At 37.9% G+C, this 19,734-nt stretch overlaps 1 protein-coding gene across 1 annotated transcript; it reads left to right on the forward strand.

Moving 5' to 3' along the window:
• Positions 1 to 3,279: 3,279 nt before the first annotated feature.
• On the forward strand, positions 3,280 to 19,224 carry LOC147492511 (E3 ubiquitin-protein ligase UPL2-like). The gene is made up of 17 exons (XM_086565626.1): positions 3,280 to 3,462; positions 3,595 to 3,725; positions 5,865 to 5,960; positions 6,034 to 6,237; positions 6,434 to 12,998; positions 13,102 to 14,201; positions 14,286 to 14,576; positions 14,686 to 14,893; positions 15,153 to 15,424; positions 15,511 to 15,806; positions 16,367 to 17,477; positions 17,594 to 17,740; positions 17,881 to 17,961; positions 18,042 to 18,267; positions 18,362 to 18,501; positions 18,712 to 18,818; positions 18,943 to 19,224. Exons 2-17 carry the CDS (start codon positions 3,627 to 3,629, stop codon positions 19,043 to 19,045), a joined length of 11,046 nt encoding a protein of 3,681 aa, XP_086421752.1. The 5' UTR covers positions 3,280 to 3,462; positions 3,595 to 3,626; the 3' UTR covers positions 19,046 to 19,224.
• The last annotated feature ends 510 nt before the right edge of the window (positions 19,225 to 19,734 follow it).

The following is a 19,734-nucleotide window of genomic DNA, read 5'->3' on the forward strand; positions in this document are numbered from 1 at the left end:
AATTAGAAATTGGATGCAAATTCATTGAACTAACCTCAAACAATAATTAACGGGAAATCGAAAACTAGATGCAAATACAACCTTATCAAATAATAAATGAGAAATTGGAAACTGTATGCAAATACATTAAACTAATCTCATAGAATAATTAACGGAAAATCAGAAACTAGATGCAAATGCATTGAGCTGACTTCAAAGAACAATTAATAGGAAATTGGATGCAAATATATTGAACTAACTGCAAAGAATAATTAACGAGAAATCGGAAAATAGATGCAACCGCATTGAACTAACCTCCAAAAAAAATAACGGTAATAAAAAATTAGATTCAACTGCATTGAACTAACCTTAAAATATAAATAACGGAAAATCAGAAACCTGATGCAAATGCATTGAACTAACCTCAAAACATAGTTGGATTATATGTTGTGAGAATATCTCGATAAGTATAGTTTTGCATTTAAAATTGTATTTATCTTATCTCTTTCCGTATGATCCAACTATATGTTTTGAGGTTAGTGGGTTATTTATATTTTAACGGAAAATCAGAAAACTGCATTTGCATCCAGTTTGTTATATATATATATATATATATATATATATATATATATATATATATATATATATATATATATATATATAATATATTTGCATATTTTAACGGAAAATCAGAAAACTGCATTTGCATATATATATATATATATATATATATATATATATATATATATATATATATATATATATATATATATATATGAACTTCGCCTTATTAGGCAACCTCACAAAACTTCAATCAAATTTTATTATTAAACAACAAAATGAAGTTGAAGGATTTTATTAAAGGTGAGTTTTTTTTAATGGAGAGTGAGGTTTTCATGTTATAAAAAATTTGGATAAGTTATCAATATAATATTAATATATAACTTAAATATTTTTTAGAATAATTAATATAACAATACCCGTTCGTAGATAATCTTTGCAGATTTCACATAGTGAGTCATGCATAATTTAAAAAAAAAAAAAAAAAATGGGAAATTGAGAACTGGATAATCTTTGATGATCCCACATAGTAAATCAAACATAATTTATTTTTTATGTTATGTTTGTAAGGACACTACAGATGGATCAGTAGAAGTTAGTATTACACACCACATTAGATAATTAAAAGGAAATCGAAAACTGGATTCAAATACATAACTGAGCTCAATGAGTAATTAACGGGAAATCGAAAACTTTATGCAAATATAATAAACTAAACTCAAAAAGTAATTAACTATAAATCAGAAACTGGATGCAATTGCATTAAACTAACATAGAGAATAACTAACGGAAAATTATAAATTGGATGCAAATCTTTGAAAAATATTTAATGGGAAATCGTAAACGGTATGCAAATATATCAAATAAACCTCAAATAATAATTAATGGGAAACCAGAAACTGTATGTAAATGCATTGAACTAAACTAAAAAAATAATTAACAGAAAATAAAAAACCGAATGCAACTGCATTGAACTAACCTCATAGAATAGTTAGTGGGAAATCATAAACTAAATGCAATTATGCATTAAAATAACCTCAAAGAATAGTTAACGGGAAATCAGAAACCGGATGTAATTGCATCGAACTAACTTCAAAGCATAAATAATCAGAAACTAGATGCAGATGTATTGAACTAACCTTAAAGAATTATTAACGGAAAATCAGAAACTAGATGCAATTGCAATGAACTAATCTCAAAGACTAATTAACGAAACATTGAAAAATTGATGAAACTGCACTGAACTAACCTAAATGAATAATTAACAAAAAATTATAAATTTGATTTAATTGCATTGAACTAACCTCAAAAAATAATTAACGGAAAATCATAAACTTGATACAAATGTATTGAATTAACCTAAAAAAACAATTAACATAAAATCGAAAATTGGATACAACTGCATTGAACTAACCTCAAAGAATAATTAACGAAAAATCATAAACTGGAAAGAACTGCATTAAACTAAAATTAGATATTAACTAACGTGAAATCAGAAATTAGATGCAAATGCATTGAAATAACCTCAAAGAATAGTGAACTGGAAATCAGCAGCCGGATGTAACTGCATCGCACTGACCGCAAAACATAAATAACTATAAATTGTAAACTATCGAACTAACCTAGAAAAACAATTAACGAGAAATCAGAAACTGGATGCAGATGTATTGAACAAATCACAAAGAGTAATTAACGAAATATCGAAAACTGGATGCAACTGTATTGAATTAACATTAATGAATAACTAACGGAAAATTATAAAGTGGATGCAATTGCACTTAACTAACCTCAAATAATAATTAACGGGAAATCGAAAACTTTATGCAACTGCATTGAACTAACATCAAAGAATAATTAATAAGAAATTGAAAACTGAATGCAACGTACTACATTGAACTAACCTCAAAGAATAATTAATGAAAAATAAAAAACTTGATGCAAATGCATTGAACTAATAACCCTAAAACATGTTTGTATTATATGTAGGGGGAATAAATGTCTCGACAAATATAGTTTTGCATTTTAAGTAGCATTTATCATATTTTTTTTTATTATAATTAAGAATGTCATGCTATTCAAGTAGTTTCAATATTATCTTCATCACATTGTGCATTATTACAAAACTTCAATCAAACTTCTATTATTAAACCTAACAACAAAAAGAAGTCGATAAGTTTTATCAAGGTTTGATGTTTTCTTTTTATAGAGAGTGGTGCAAAAATTTGAATAATTGATTAATATAATTTTCATATCTTATAGCTATGTATAGTTACTAATATATTTTTACAATAATTTAATATAACGGCACCGTTTTAGGATGGGTTTGAAAGCTAGTACTTTCTTAAACCCATATACAGAAAAGTAGTAATATTTGATTCTAAATAACTCTTTTAAGTTTCTATATTTACAAGTCGAAAACTAATCAATTTATATATATATATATATATATATATATTGAGTTAAAGTGAGTTAAAACACTAACACATAACAATACATGGGCATACAGTCTAACCAAATATATACATTTAAACACTATACTACTTAAATATATAGAGTTAATATATTGCAACAAAATATACGGCGAGTGAGCGAATATCTCGATACAACCATCCATCAATCCATCATCATCATCAAATCATTGCCCCTCAACGTGGGCCATAATAACATAACAAAATAATTGGGCCTTCGGAAAATGGGATGACCGACTTTAAAAGGTATCCATTCTTTCTTATTAACTAAACACATTTTTTTTAATTTTTTTTTTCCCATACCCCAAAAATAAAAAAAAGTCTTTATAAGTAAAACCAGTGTTCTCTCTTTCTTTAAACTCTCTGGGGTTGAAAAAAAGAAAAAAAAAAAGGCGACCCCTTTTTATTATTGTTTCATCGGATGTGTATGCATCTCTCTCTTATCAAAAACAAGGTACCTCCTTTTTATTTTATTAACTATTTTATATTCACTTAGTCTTTTTATCAAACACTTTATATGCAAAAAAAAAAAAAAAAAAGAAAAGAAATCTGATTGATTGGTTGGTTGGTTTTATTGGTTATGTAGTGTGTAGAAACTGAAGAAAGGTATTTGTTAAAATGACAACAACGATAAGATCGAACTTACCTTCAAGGTTAAGACAGTTGATATCGGGTGATGGAGCTGTTGGGCCATCTCTTAAACTTGAGTCTGAGCCTGTAAGTATCTGTTGTTTTTATTATTTTAGGGTTTATTTGTTAATTTGGTGAAAAGGGGATTGATTGGTTTTTTTTTTTTTAGGGTTTTGTATTGTTTGATTTGATTTTTGGACATTAGCTAGATAGGGTTTTGTGAAGTGATTATGTGGCAGTGGTGATTAATAACTTGGTTTATTCAGTTTAATGTTAGATTTTATGTTTAAGGGTTAACTTTGGTTTTTTGTTTTCTAGACATTGCTTATTGGTTTTGTGAATTTTGTGGCTTTTTATGGGGTAGTTTTCAGTGTCGTACTAGAGTTAGTTTATATTATTGTACGTGTCTTCTCTGATAGCATTGTGCAAATGGAACTGGTTTCTGTTTGAATAGGGAGTCAATTGGGTGAGCTTCTTATGTGTAAGAGTGAGTTCATTTGTTGTTTTTTTTTTTGGTTGGGGTCGGGAGGGGTTGTTGTTGTAACTAAGTTCAGAATTGGTGAATTATAACTGGTTCTATTCGTTCCCAGGACCATTTAGTGTTCTCCTAATCAGTAGGTTTGGTGCTGCATAATTAATTGCTTTGTATTTCCATTGGCGTGTATCCCTGGAGCGCATTTAACTATTGGTAACCTTGGGGGGAAAAATGAAGACCCTTACTGTTATCCTTTTTTTTTGCCTGTTGTGGTGTTTGTGTTTGTCCTCCCCGGCTTTATTTGGCAATGCCAGGTTTAGTTAAGGAGTTTAAAAGGTTTAAGACACTTGAGGGTATATTCATTGAAGGGATGTAATTTGTGGAGCATGAATCTTTTCGCCGTGACATGGTGGTGGGGTGGGGTTGGGGAGGATTTGGATTGCTGGGAAAGTAATAAGCAACTTTTTTGAGGTGGTAAATAGTGTTGGGCATATTTATCATCTCCATTATGTTATTGTTGTTCTTTGGGCCTAAGATGTGGGAGGGTCTATCCGAGATTCTTGTTGTTTAGTTCCCAAGATTTATTTCTGTTACTCATTAGGAGAGATTTGGGGATGTCTTCTTTTTTGATGATTTGAGGATTGGAATGTGTCTATATACTTCTTGGTCTCCCTTTTATTTCCACCTAATCGCGAAAGAATAAGCAATAATTTGATAAGGTGTTAATACTGTTTGCAAGTTAAATTGTTGGTATCAAATGATTGTTTTTTGGGTGTAAGTTGTGGGTGGGGCTGTGTGAGATTCTTTATGACCACTATAAATTTAGATTTCTCTTATTCATAATACTATTCATTGGGAGGGGTTTTCATATTCTTTCCTTTCTAATGTTTGCGGATTGTAATGTTTATCTTTTCTTCTTTTTCTCTCATTCCTATCTTTATTTCGTTCTCCTTTATTAGCTGGATGTTCTTCTTTTCTGATTTTTTTTTATCGCTTGTTGCACTGCAAATAAATAAAAATTGTATGGGTTTATGTCTTCCCTATTAATGCAAAAGTGTTTTTGAAGATTAGGATTAGCAATTAAAATTCTGAACATCATCTAAAAGTTCTCCTTTGATTTATTCATGTACATATATTTCATCCGACAATTGCATGGATAAATTTTCTATATGTTAAACCTAAGGGTTTAAAGCTCTTATAAGATTAGGAAACTAGGCTACAACCTTTACTAGTTTATTCTCCCTCTTCCCATATGTGATGTGCATAAAAAGTTGTGGTCGTCTGTGTTCTGATCTTCTTAATTTTTATTACTACAAGGGAGTAGAATCTTTACGCTTGTAACGTAATGCAACTGAAAAAGGGTAAAGCCTAGATGTCATGGTAATTTAGGAATCTGATTAAATCGGGGGATTTCAGAAGTATAGTAGTTGACTATAACCCCCCCCCCCCTTCAAAAAAAAAAACCCCCTCCTCCCCCTCCCAACCAGCTATATTACATTTTCTTGCTTCATCACTATCTGTGTGTTTTTCATTGTACTTTCCATTTTTCTTTGACGATATACATCACTTGTGAGAACTCATAGCTGGATCCGGTTTAAATATTAGCAGTGGGGAATGTGTACATTGGAGTTTTTTCAGCCACATCTTGTCAAATTGATGAATTCTAAATTACATTTTTTTTTTCCAATCGTGAGATGTAGTCTGTCTTTTTTTAAAATGAAGTGGTTGTGATTACTCTTTCATTTGTGCAGCCTCCTACAATTAAAGTGTTCATTGACAAGGTGATTAAGAGTCCATTAAATGATATAGCATTACCTCTCTCAAGCTTTCGGTGGGAGTACAATAAGGTAAGATGCCCCCCCCTTCAGTTATTTTATTAGGTTTTTGTATGCCTTTGCTCATTTTTTGCTTTGGTTTCAGGGAAATTTCCATCATTGGAGACCACTATTTCTACATTTTGATACATACTTCAAGACATATCTCTCTGGTAGGAAAGATCTTCTCTTATCTGATGATATATTGGATGATGATAAATTTCCAAAGCCTAACGTCTTGGAAATTTTAAAAGTAATGAAAATAATTCTGGAGAACTGCCACAACAAGAGTTCGTTTGGTGGCTTAGAGGTATGCTATAAGTCTTAACATATATTTATTGTTTTTTGTTCCTTTTTTAGCTATTGTTTTCTAGTACTGCTGTTTTACTAATACATTCACATCCTTTATGATTCTTTATTAGTACCACTTCTGTTTACTCAATTGTTCATTTTTGTTTACAAGGTTTTAGATGATATGTCTGACACTGTTGGTCCTTTTGTTTCAGCATTTCAAATTCCTTCTTGCATCAACAGATCCTGATATTCTTAATGCTACATTAGAGACTCTGTCTGCGTTGGTGAAAATTAATCCGTCCAAGCTGCATGTAAATGGAAAATTGGTTGGCTGTGGCTCCATTAATAGCTCTCTCTTGTCCCTTGCACAGGGATGGGGAAGCAAAGAGGAAGGGTTGGGTTTGTATTCGTGTGTTGTGGCGAATGAGAAATCACAAGTGGAAGGGCTGTCTTTATTTCCTTATGATTTGGAGAATGAATGTGGCAAGTCTCAATATCGACTGGGTTCAACCCTTTATTATGAATTTCGTAGGGCCACTGATCAGAGTGGTGATGACGTGAATAATCTCTCAACCACGTGTGTTGTACACATCCCAGATCTGCATCTGCGTAAGGAGGATGACTTGTCACTTCTGAATCAGTGCGTTGAGCAGTATAATGTTCCCCAGGAGCACAGGTTTTCATTGCTGAACAGGATTAGATATGCTCGTGCATTTCGCTCTCCTAGAACAGGCAGGCTGTACAGCAGAATTTGCCTTCTCGCGTTTGTTGTGCTTGTCCAGTCGAATGATGCTAATGATGAACTTGCATCTTTTTTTGCAAATGAGCCAGAGTATACAAATGAGTTAATACGGATTGTTCGATCTGAAGAAGCTATACATGGAGATATTAGAACGCTGGCTATGTTAGCATTAGGTTCACAGTTAGCCGCCTATGCTTCATCTCATGATCGGGCACGGATATTGAGTGGATCAAGCATCATTTCTGCGGGGGGAAACCGTATGATTCTGTTGAATGTTCTTCAGAAGGCAGTGTTGTCATTGTCATCAAGTGACAAATCTTCTCTGCCCTTTGTCGAAGCCCTGCTTCAGTTCTACCTGCTTCATGTTATATCTTCTTCAAGTTCAGGAAGTGCAATAAGAGGTTCAGGGATGGTCCCAACACTTCTACCCTTGCTACAGGATGATAATTATAAACATATGCATCTTGTGTGTTTGGCTGTAAAGGCTCTCCAAAAACTTATGGATTACAGTAATGCAGCTGTTTCTCTGTTCAAAGATCTTGGGGGTGTAGAGCTTCTGTCTCAGAGGTTGCAGACGGAAGTCAACAGAGTTATTGGTGAGGCTGGTCCAAGTGACAAAAGCATCATGATTGGCGATTTACAAAGATTTGATGACGATCTTTTGTACTCCCAAAAGCGGCTTATAAGGGCTTTGTTGAAGGCACTTGGGTCTGCTACTTATGCCCCAACGAACTCTGCGAGGTCTCATAACTCTCATGATAATTCTTTACCTGGCTCTCTTTCACTCATATTTCGTAATGTGGAACGGTTTGGAGGTGATATCTATTTCTCAGCAGTGACTGTAATGAATGAAATTATCCACAAGGACCCAACATGTTTTTCTGTCTTGCATGAATTGGGTCTTCCTGATGCCTTCTTATCTTCAATCACTGCTGGAATACTCCCTTCTTCAAAAGCTATTACTTGTGTTCCCAGTGGTCTAGGCGCCATCTGTCTTAATGCTAAAGGCTTAGAAGCAGTCAACAGAACTAATGCTCTGCGGTTTCTTGTGGACATCTTCACAACCAGGAAATATGTATTAGCAATGAATGAAGGTGTTGTCCCTTTGGCAAATGCTGTTGAGGAGCTTTTACGACATGTATCTACATTGAGAGGCACTGGTGTTGATATAATTATTGAAATCATTGAGAAACTTGCTTCCCTAGGGGATGAGCAGTGTTCTGGGCTATCTGAGAAAGTGGATGGGACTAATGCAATGGAAACAGATACTGAAGAGGGTGCGAAGGAAGGGCCGAGCTGCTTGGTCAATGCAATGGATTCGGTTTCTGATGGAATCAATAGTGAACGTTTTGTTCAACTTTGCATTTTTCATGCAATGGTACTGGTCCACAGAACCATGGAGAACTCTGAAACTTGTAGGCTTTTTGTTGAGAAGAAGGGAATTGACATTTTGATGAGGCTTCTTTTGCGGCCCAGTATTGCACAGTCTTCTGAAGGAATGTCCATTGCTTTACATAGCACTGTTGTATTTAAAGGTTTTACACAACATCATTCCGCTCCTTTGGCAGTTGCTTTTTGTTCCTTTCTCGGGGATCATTTGAAGAAGGCTTTGACTGGGTTTAGTTCAGCGTCTGGCTCATTTTTGCTGGCCCCTAAGACAGCACCAGATAAAAGCATCTTTTCATCACTCTTTATTGTCGAATTTCTTCTATTTTTAGCTGCATCTAAAGAGAATCGGTGGGTCACTGCATTACTTACTGAATTTGGGAATAAAAGTAAGGAAGTCTTGGAAGATATTGGGCGACTTCACCGGGAGGTCTTGTGGCAGATTTCTCTTCTTGATGATACCAAGCACGATAAGGAGGATGGTGTTACTGGTCCAGCTACTGAGTCAGAGAGACCTGAAGCAAGTTCAAATGAAACTGAGGAGCAAAGGTTCAACTCTTTTAGGCAGTTTCTTGATCCGTTACTAAGAAGAAGGACGTCCGGATGGAGTGTTGAATCTCAGTTTTTTGATCTTATTAACTTGTATCGTGATCTTGGTCGTGCAACTGGTGTTCAGCAGAGACTGGGTATGGATGGTCACTCAAACTTAAGGCTGGGATCAAGTCATCAGTTACTTCGTTCTGGTTCTGATGCTGGAGGATCTGTCAGCAAACTTGAAGGTGATAAGGAGAGATCTTATTATTCGTCCTGCTGTGACATGATAAGGTCACTTTCCTTTCACATCAATCATCTCTTTCTGGAGTTGGGAAAAGTAATGTTGCTACCTACGCGTCGGCGGGATGATTCTCTGAATGTGTCCCCTACCTCAAAAATAGTTGTTTCTACATTTGCTTCCATTGCCTTGGACCACTTAAGCTTTGAGGGGCATGTTGATCCGTCTAAATCAGAGTTATCTATATCTACAAAGTGTCGCTATCTTGGTAAGGTCATTGATTTTGTTGACAGTATTATGCTGGACAAACCAGACTCTTGCAACCCCATCTTGGTGAATTATTTTTATGGCCATGGAGTTATCCAGGAAGTGCTGACCACTTTTGTAGCAACCAGTCAATTGCTTTTTGCAGTTAATAGGGCCCCTTCTTCTCCTATGGAGACAGATGATTGTAATTCGAAACAGTCTGAAAAGGAAGAAACTGATAATTCGTGGATATACGGTCCCCTGGCCAGCTATGGAAAGCTTATGGATCACCTAGTGACATCATCCTTTGTCTTGTCTCCCTTTACAAAACATTTACTTTCACAGCCTCTGGCAAATGGAAATGTTCCTTTTCCCCGGGATGCTGAGACATTTGTCAAGGTTCTACAGTCCATGGTTCTGAAGGCCGTACTTCCAATCTGGACTCATCCTCATTTTACTGACTGCAGTTATGAATTCATTGCAACTATTCTCTCCATCCTGTGCCACATTTATTCAGGCGTTGAAGTGAAAAATGTTAGTAGTAATGTTGTAGCTCGCACGTCTGGCCCACCGCCTGATGAAACTACTATTACAACGATTGTAGAAATGGGTTTTTCCCGGTCAAGGGCAGAAGAGGCTTTGAGGCAAGTGGGTGCTAATAGTGTAGAAATGGCAATGGAGTGGCTGTTCTCACATCCAGAGGAAGTAGAAGAGGATGATGAACTTGCTCGTGCTCTCGCTATGTCCCTGGGGAACGGTGGCACATCCACAGCTGATGATGATGTTACAAATGCAGTTGTGGTGGAGCAGGAGGGAGAAATGGTCCAACTTCCCCCTGTTGATGAGTTGTTATCAACATGTATGCAGCTTCTGCATGTGAAGGAACCTTTAGCTTTCCCTGTTCGTGACTTTCTTGTTATGATGTGCTCTCAAAATGATGGTCAAGACAGGTCCAAAGTTATATCTTTTATCATTGAGCATGTAAAGCTTTGTGGGTCAGTTTCATCTGATAGTGGGAATATTACTATGCTATCTGCTCTGTTTCATGTTCTTGCGTTGGTTCTCCATAAAGATTCAGTGGCACGAGAAGTGGCCATAAAAAGTGGTCTTATAACAATTGCTTCAGACTTGCTTTCACAATGGGACCCTAGTTCACTCAATGGGGATAAACAGGTTCCGAAGTGGGTGACTGCAGCCTTTCTTGCATTAGATCGGCTATTACAGGTGGATCCAAAATTGAATTCTGAGCTTTCAGATCAGTTGAAGAAGGATGATCTTACAAATCTACAGTCTTCAGTTGTTATTGAAGAGGATAAGCCCAAGAAGTTGCAATCTACATTAAATCCTTCTCTTGATATTGATTTGAATGAGCAGAAGAGGCTTGTTGAGATTGCTTGCAGATGTATAACGAACCAACTTCCTTCTGAGACGATGCATGTTGTTCTTCAGCTATGTGCTACACTTACCAGAACTCACTCTGTTGCAGTGAATTTTCTTGAGGCTGGGGGTTTGCCATCACTTCTTTCGTTGCCGACCAAGAGTCTCTTTTCTGGCTTTGACAATGTTGCATCTACGATCGTTCGTCATATTCTTGAGGATCCTCAGACACTCCAGCTTGCCATGGAATCCGAGATACGGCACAGCCTAATCTCCGCCACGAATAGACATTCCAATGGGAGGGTCACTCCACGCAATTTTCTTATAAATTTAGCTTCTGTTGTTTCTAGGGATGCAGCAGTCTTTATGCAGGCTGCAAAATCCGTGTGCCAAATTGAAATGGTAGGTGAAAGGCCCTGTGTTGTCCTGTTGAAGGACCGTGAAAAAGAGAAAAGCAAGGAGAAAGAGAAATCACCGGATAAAGACAAGCAACAAATTGCTGATGTGAAGAATGGTTCCAGTGATGTGAGCGTGTTGGCCCCTGGTAGTGGACATGGAAAGGTTTCAGATTCAAATCCCAAGAATGTGAAAATTCATAGGAAGCCCCCTCCAAGTTTTACAAGTGTGATTGAGCTGCTTTTGGATTCTGTAATAACTTTTGTACCTTCCTCGAAAGACGATTGTGTGGTAGATGAAGTCTTTGGTAGCTCTTCTTTAGCAGACATGGACATTGATGATGCTGCAAATAAGGGCAAAGGGAAAGCAGTTGCTACTTTATCTGAAGAGGGTGAAACGAACAACCAGGAAACTTCAGCCTCACTTGCAAAGACTGTATTTATTCTGAAGCTTTTGACTGAGATACTATTGACATACTCTTCATCCGTGCATGTTCTACTCCGCAGAGATTCAGAAGTTGCGAACTACAGATCACTTCATCTAAGGGGTCCTCCTGGAACTGCCAATGGTGGAATATTTTATCATATTCTTCACAAATTTCTCCCTTATTCGGGATGCTCCAAGAAAGAAAAGAAAGTTGATGGTGACTGGAGGCAGAAATTAGCAACTAGGGCAAGCCAGTTGTTGGTTGCATCTTGTGTCCGCTCTGTGGAGGGGAGGAGAAGGGTTTTCATGGAAATCGGTAATGTGTTCAACGACTTTGCTGATACATCTGGCGGTTTCAGGCCACCAAACTCTAGCATTCATGCATTTGTTGATCTACTCAATGATGTTTTGGCTGCTCGCTCTCCTAGTGGATCATATATTTCTGCTGAAGCCTCGGCAACCTTTATTGATGTTGGTCTGGTACGCTCTTCAACTAGAACCCTTCAAATCTTGGACCTGGACCATGCTGATTCCGCCAAGGTTGTCACTAGCCTTGTCAAGGCTCTGGAGTTAGTAACTAAGGAGCATGTCCATTCTTCTGATACTAGTTCTGCGAAGGGTGAGAATTCTGCAAAGCCTCCTGAGCAGAACCAATCTGAAAGAACAGAAACTGGTGAGGATAGATCGCAGTCTCTGGAAAATGCATATCGTTCTAATCACGATGAGGTGCCAACTGATCATATTGAGCCTTTTAATACAGTCCAAGCTTCTGGGAGTTCAGAGTCAGTTACAGATGATATGGAACATGACCGCGACTTAGATGGGGGTTTTGCTCCTGGAACTGAGGATGATTTTATGCATGACAATGCTGAGGATGCTACGGGTCTTGAAGATGGGATTGAAACAGTGGGAATTAGATTCGAAATTCAACATAATGGGCAAGACAATCTTGATGAAGATGATGATGAAATGTCTGGTGATGATGGAGATGAAGCTGATGAAGAGGAAGATGAAGACGACGATGACGATGAGGGGCATCATGATCTAGAGGAAGATGAAGTTCATCACATGTCACATCCTGATACAGATCAAGATGATCATGAGATTGATGAGGATGAGTTCGATGAGGATATGTTGGATGAAGATGATGACGACGATGAGGATGACGAGGACGGAGTTATACTTAGGCTGGAGGAAGGTATCAATGGAATTAATGTTTTCGACCATATGGATGTTTTTGGCAGAGAGAATAATTTTCAAAATGACACTCTCCATGTGATGCCAGTTGAAGTTTTTGGTTCAAGACGCCAAGGGCGTAGCATGTCCATCTATAATCTTTTGGGTAGAACTGGTGAAAATGGTGCTACGTCTCAGCATCCACTTCTTTCAGAACCTTCCTCTGCATTGCATCCTTCCCATTCAAGAATATCAGGTGATTTTAATTATGTGTTTATTTTAGTAGTGTTGGATTCGCCTGTCGTCACTAGTTTTATTGGAATTGTTTGTAATAAATTTCTTGCTCTATAAATCTTCAGAGAATGCAGGGGATGCTGTCATCTCAGACAGGAACTTAGAGAATGCCTCAACTCGGCTGGATGCTATATTCAGGTCTCTGCGGAATGGTAGGCATGGTCACCGTTTGAATATGTGGACAGAGGATAGTCAGCAACGCACTGGATCGAATCCACCTTCATTACCTCAAGGCCTTGAGGAGTTGCTTGTTTCCCAGTTGAGACGGCCGGAACTCGAGAAGCCTTCTGAAAATGATAAGAGCACAGTGGAGCCTCAAGCTAAAGTGGATGCTAACCAATTGGAGGAATCCGAACCAGGAGTAAGACTTGAAACGTCTATTGATAACAATACAGCAAATGGGAGTGTTTCTCTACCATCACCCAATCCTGCGTTGATTGTTGGGGATGACAACACTGACATTAGATCTGAAGCCAATGAGTTTCTTCAAGGAATGGAAGCATCAGATCATACACAATCTGTTGACATGCAGTATGAACGTAATGATACTGTTGTACGGGATGTTGAAGCAGTGAGCCAAGAGAGTGGTGGAAGTGGTGCTACTTTAGGGGAAAGCCTCCGAAGCCTAGAAGTAGAAATAGGAAGTGCTGATGGCCATGACGATGGAGGAGAAAGGCAGGGGTCTATGGAGAGGCTGCCTTTGGCTGATCTACAGCCAGCTCGAATGAGGAGATCAAATGCATCACTAGGTAACACCATGCCTGCAAGTAGCAGAGATGCGTCCCTTCAAAGTGTTAGTGAGGTTTCAGAAAGTGCTGGCCCTGAAGCAGTTCGCGATGGTCCAACTGAAGAGCAACAAATCAACAGTGAAGTTGACTCAGGTTCAATCGATCCTGCATTCCTGGATGCTCTTCCGGAGGAGTTGCGTGCTGAAGTTCTTTCCACTCAACATGGTCAAGCGGCACAGCCTTCAAATTCTCAACCTCAGTCTGCAGCAGATATTGATCCTGAATTCCTTGCTGCTCTTCCACCAGACATCCGAGCAGAGGTACTAGCTCAACAACAAGTTCAAAGACTGCAACAATCACAAGAACTGGAGGGGCAACCTGTCGAAATGGACACTGTTTCGATAATTGCTACTTTTCCTTCAGATTTACGAGAAGAGGTAGCTTACTAATCGTCATAAAGTTTGCCACTTTTAAGGAACATTTTTATCAATTATCACTGCTATAATGCCTTGCATTTTCAGGTGCTTTTAACTTCCTCTGATGCCATTTTGGCCAATCTAACACCTGCCCTGGTTGCCGAGGCAAACATGTTACGCGAAAGGTTTGCACATCGTTACCATAGCCGTACTCTCTTTGGCATGTATCCCAGAAACAGGAGGGGTGAGTCATCTAGACGTGCTGAAGCAGTTAGAGGTGGTGGGAGCATCGCATCACGCAGATCTGGGGGAGGCAAAATAGTTGAAGCTGATGGGACTCCTTTAGTTGATACTGAAGCTCTGAAGGGCATGATACGGTTGCTTCGTGTAGTTCAGGTACACCTCTATTCTTATTTCTACTATTATCTTTTTATTTTTTTATTTAACTTTGTTGGATTTGACATATTTCTCATGCTTACAAGGAACATATTAACAAATTTTGCAGCCTTTGTATAGAGGTCCGCTACAGAGGCTCCTCCTTAACCTGTGTGCTCATCAAGAAACTAGGTCTTCCTTGGTTCAAATTTTGATGGAGATGCTGTTGCTTGATACGCGTAAGCGTAACGACTTGTCAAGTAGTGTTGCAGAGCCATCATATCGGCTATATGCTTGCCAGAATAATGTTATTTACTCCCGTCCCCAATTTTTGGATGGTAAGGTTATATTTTACTTTTTTGAGGCATATGTTAATGACGTTATTGTTCTATGCCCATATGCACACAGAGTATTAGTGGTACTATGGATTTTAAAAGAAACTTCTACTTTTTATATTGTTTTCGAGGCTGAAATTGATAAAAAGTTGTATCAATCAAATAAATTAAAATGGTAAAGGAAAGTAAAGTAGTTTAGTCTTAGACTTCACCCTTCAGTAACCAAAGTACTTTGTTTGTGCTGTTTTTCACATATATGTAGGAGTCCCTCCTCTGGTTTCTCGACGTATTCTAGAAACCCTGACTTACTTGGCGCGAAGTCATCCTTCTGTTGCCAAGCTTTTACTTCAAAGTGAGTTGCCTCATTCACCTATAGAAGAATTTCAGGCCTCTGATCAACGAGGCAAAGCCATAATGCTTATGGAGGAGGACATTGTGGGAAAGAATGAACACAAAGGAGGTTTTGCCATTATCTTACTTTTGAGTCTCTTGAATCAGCCACTATATCTGAGGAGTATAGCACACCTTGAACAGGTTTGTTTGCCTAAAAAATCGGTTTATGAATTTTTACTCTGTCTTGTCGGTTGCTCTTAGTTTTTATAATTTACATCTATTTTCAGCTGCTAAATTTGTTGGAAGTTGTCATTGACAACGCTGAGAACAACTCGAGCTTATCTGCTAAGTCTGGAGCCTCTCCTACCGATCAAGTATCTGGTCCTCAGAGTGTATCTGATGCTGAGATGAATTCTGATACTGGTGGTTCTTCTTCGGGTGGTGATGTCAAACTGTGCAAGACGGATGAACTTCCAAAACCATCTACCACCTCTGGTGAAAAAGAATTTGATACCCAGGCAGTGCTGCTCGGCCTACCACAAGGGGAGCTTCGACTTCTGTGCTCTTTGCTTGCACGAGAGGGGTAAAGGGCCTCCATTTCATCATTTATATTTGCTTATTACCGCACTCTGCTTAATTTTCTTCTCTAAATAAGAATTTTTTTCTCTTACTGCATGTCCGAGTTATTTTGGCTTTTCTCCACTCCCTTTAAAATTTGAACTTTGCCATTTAGTATCTCCTCTTGACCCCGTCTGTGAAGCCTTTTCTTCTAAACACCAAACTTTTCAGACACATCTGGCTAGATTAGTACACTATGTTTCTTGATTGTTCTCCTTTCTTGAACGAAGCATGATTCGCAAGTTTCCAACTTGGTTTTCTCATTTTTACTTAGTAGTGATATCCAAAGTCAACATCTGAATAATACTATATCTAAGGCACACTGACACGGATATGCATTTGTAATACTATACCTTTATTGGTCATAGACTCATAGGCATTTCTTTTCTTTTGTGACCATTTGTTTCTTTACATCTGGCTAACATTTGATACTTCGATCAACAGTGGCTATAGTTATCTGTAGATGATTTGATTGCATTCAGAATTTTGATACTGAAATTGAAAAACCTTTTCCTTTTCTTACAGCTTGTCAGATAATGCGTATGTCCTTGTGGCGGAAGTGCTGAAGAAGTTGGTGGTTATTGCTCCAGTCCACTGTCTCCTCTTTATAACAGAGCTAGCAGATTCCATCAGAAACTTGACTAGATCTGCGATGGATGAGTTGCACATATTTGGCGAAGCAGAAAAAGCACTCCTCAGTACAACCTCAACTGATGGGACTGCTATCCTGAGGGTTTTGCAGGCTTTGAGCTCACTGGTTGCTTCTCTTCAGGAGAAAGAGAAGGATATCCATCCTGAGAAGGGGCAGAGTGATGCCCTTTCTCAGGTTTGGGACATAAATACTGCTTTGGAGCCTTTGTGGATGGAGCTTAGTACATGCATAAGCAAGATAGAGACGTACGCAGACTGTGCTCCTGATTTTACTGCAACGAGAAGAATTACAGCAACAGGCACTGGTGTAATGGCCCCACTTCCTGCTGGTACCCAGAACATATTACCATACATAGAGTCTTTCTTTGTAACTTGTGAGAAGTTACACCCAGGGGAGTCAGGTGTCGGTCACGAATTTGGTATAGTTGCAACGGCTGATACTGAAGAAGCTGCTGCTTCAACTAGCCAACAGAAAACATCAGGCACTACTGCGAAGGTTGATGATAAACATATTGCTTTCATTAAGTTTTCAGAAAAGCATAGAAAATTGCTGAATGCTTTTATTCGACAAAACCCTGGGTTGCTCGAGAAGTCATTCACCCTCATGCTAAAGGTGCCAAGATTTATTGACTTCGATAACAAACGTGCACACTTCCGTTCAAAAATAAAGCATCAGCATGATCATCATCACAGTCCTTTGAGAATTTCAGTGAGAAGAGCGTACATTCTTGAAGATTCATATAACCAACTGCGGTTGCGACCGACCCAAGATCTCAAGGGAAGGTTAACTGTTCACTTCCAAGGTGAGGAAGGCATAGATGCTGGTGGACTAACAAGGGAATGGTATCAGTTGCTGTCGAGGGTTATTTTTGACAAGGGAGCACTACTTTTCACAACTGTGGGCAACGACTCTACATTTCAGCCAAATCCCAACTCTGTTTACCAAACAGAACACCTCTCATACTTTAAGTTTGTAGGGCGAGTGGTGCGTTCTCTTCACCATTGCCTATTGAATTCTGCCACCATAATTGTTTCCAGTTGATCCTTATGTCTCTGATGAAATGGTTTTAATCCATTTCCTTGTTGATTTTTTGCGCTTAGGTCGGAAAGGCACTCTTTGATGGACAACTTCTTGACGTTCACTTCACCCGGTCTTTCTACAAGCATATTTTAGGCGTTAAAGTAACCTATCATGATATTGAGGCTATAGATCCTGATTACTTCAAAAATTTAAAGTGGATGCTTGAGGCAAGTTTTATTAAATGTGGAGTTGTTACATTTTTCATTGTTTAGTTAAAATATGTCTTTTTTTTCAAAATTTTGTACGCACTGACTTTGATTGTCTGGTCATTGCATCTTAGCTGAACGTGTGCCCTTTTTCTTGACAGAATGATATAAGTGACGTGCTAGACCTTACATTCAGCATGGACGCAGATGAGGAGAAACTGATATTGTATGAGAGGACAGAGGTATGTTGCAGCCGACTCTTGTAAGTTTATGTTGATGAGACCTATTTCCACTAGACCTATACCTTGTGATTATGTTGCAGGTAATGGATTATGAGTTGATTCCTGGTGGTAGAAATATTCGAGTTACAGAGGAGAACAAGCATGAATATGTCGATCTTGTTGCTGAGCATCGGTTGACAACTGCTATTCGTCCCCAAATTAATGCATTTTTGGAAGGTTTCAATGAGTTGATTTCTCGGGATCTGATATCTATTTTCAACGACAAGGAACTGGAGTTGTTGATAAGTGGACTTCCAGACATTGATTGTGAGTTTCTTAATCATTTGACTATTTCTCATGAGCACAATTCTGGAGTTGTATGCCTTAATTTTTGTTATACTTAACTGCTCTGTGCTTTCAGTGGATGACATGAGAGCGAATACAGAGTATTCTGGATATAGTGCTGCTTCTCCTATTATCCAGTGGTTTTGGGAAGTTGTTCAAGGTTTCAGCAAGGAGGATAAAGCCCGCCTACTTCAGTTTGTGACCGGCACGTCTAAGGTACCAGAATATATCACTTTCATTTCTTAGATATAAATCAATATTTGGTGCGTGTTTCAATCACAGATTTCATACTAAGAAGCCTATATTTGAAAACAAGTAGTATGCTATATGCTTAAACAGCAAAGTGAGTACTGTTTGTGGTGACAAATGTTCTGTTAAGTTTAGGAATTTTCCCTTGAGCTAATGTACTGATAAACAATTCTGCAGGTGCCTTTAGAAGGTTTTAGTGCGCTTCAGGGAATCTCTGGCTCTCAGAGGTTTCAAATTCACAAAGCCTATGGAAGTCCAGAACACTTGCCTTCGGCCCATACATGGTATTGTTGACTATTCACTTTTGCATCTGATTTTCCTAGCTTGTTATACCCCTCACATTTCTCTTTTTGTTTAATTTCCCATCATGGTTTGTCGGGGTTTTAACATAGGTGATTCTCATTGCAGTTTTAACCAGTTAGATCTACCAGAGTATCCTTCTAAACAGCATTTGGAGGAGAGGTTGCTTCTGGCAATTCATGAAGCGAATGAAGGATTCGGTTTTGGTTGAGCAAAATAGGGCCATCAAATACCAATCCTGTAGATAGTATTAGAAGAAGAGTAAAAAGGGAGGGCATTAGATATATAAATGTTAATTTACTGTACAGTATTTTATTTACAGTTGTGCCATGGCAAATACTCTGGGCAGTTTTGTATTTGCCATTTTAATTTGTTTATTGCTGTCTTTTATATCTCGTCTCCATTTTTTTTTCCGGGTCAACTTTGCATGCTCTGTAACACTAGTTGTGTTCTCCACATTTTTGTTTCTTTTCTCACTCACACGTCTATCCTAAAACTGGCTTTTGGTTAAAGGTATGTCTAGTTTGCAAGGTTCTTTGCTCATTGGGGAATTAAACTAGTTGAAGTTGATTTGGAACACGGTAAATGGTATAAAATGTGGACTCATAGTAGTTTTATCTATGCAGAGTCCAAAATTTAGACAGTGTAAACTATGAGGTAACTCACAATCAACATGTGCGACGCAATTTGCACTAGGGACCTCACGCGGTCATGGATTTATGGCTGTTGTGACTTGTGAGCGGATAGTCTATTGGTTAAATTACGGACCTAGAGTTATACTATTTAATTTTATATATTTCTACTTTCTTGTGATCACCCATCCCTTTAAAAAATTAAACCTACTAATCATCACAATTTAAATTTAATTGAATGCTCTGGCTGCCAATCTTGATTAGAGGG

The sequence above is a fragment of the Coptis chinensis genome, chromosome 6 (genome assembly GCF_015680905.1).
Source record: "Coptis chinensis isolate HL-2020 chromosome 6, ASM1568090v1, whole genome shotgun sequence".
NCBI lineage: Eukaryota > Viridiplantae > Streptophyta > Magnoliopsida > Ranunculales > Ranunculaceae > Coptis > Coptis chinensis.

Excerpts from the sequence above, each read along its gene's own strand:
- LOC147492511 (XM_086565626.1), top strand. The coding sequence starts at position 3,627 with ATGACAACAACGATAAGATCGAACTTACCTTCAAGGTTAAGACAGTTG. Across the intron at positions 17,741-17,880 it reads ATTTAAAGTGGATGCTTGAG|AATGATATAAGTGACGTGCT; the intron begins GCAAGTTTTATT and ends TTTTCTTGACAG. Across the intron at positions 18,819-18,942 it reads TTGCCTTCGGCCCATACATG|TTTTAACCAGTTAGATCTAC; the intron begins GTATTGTTGACT and ends TTCTCATTGCAG.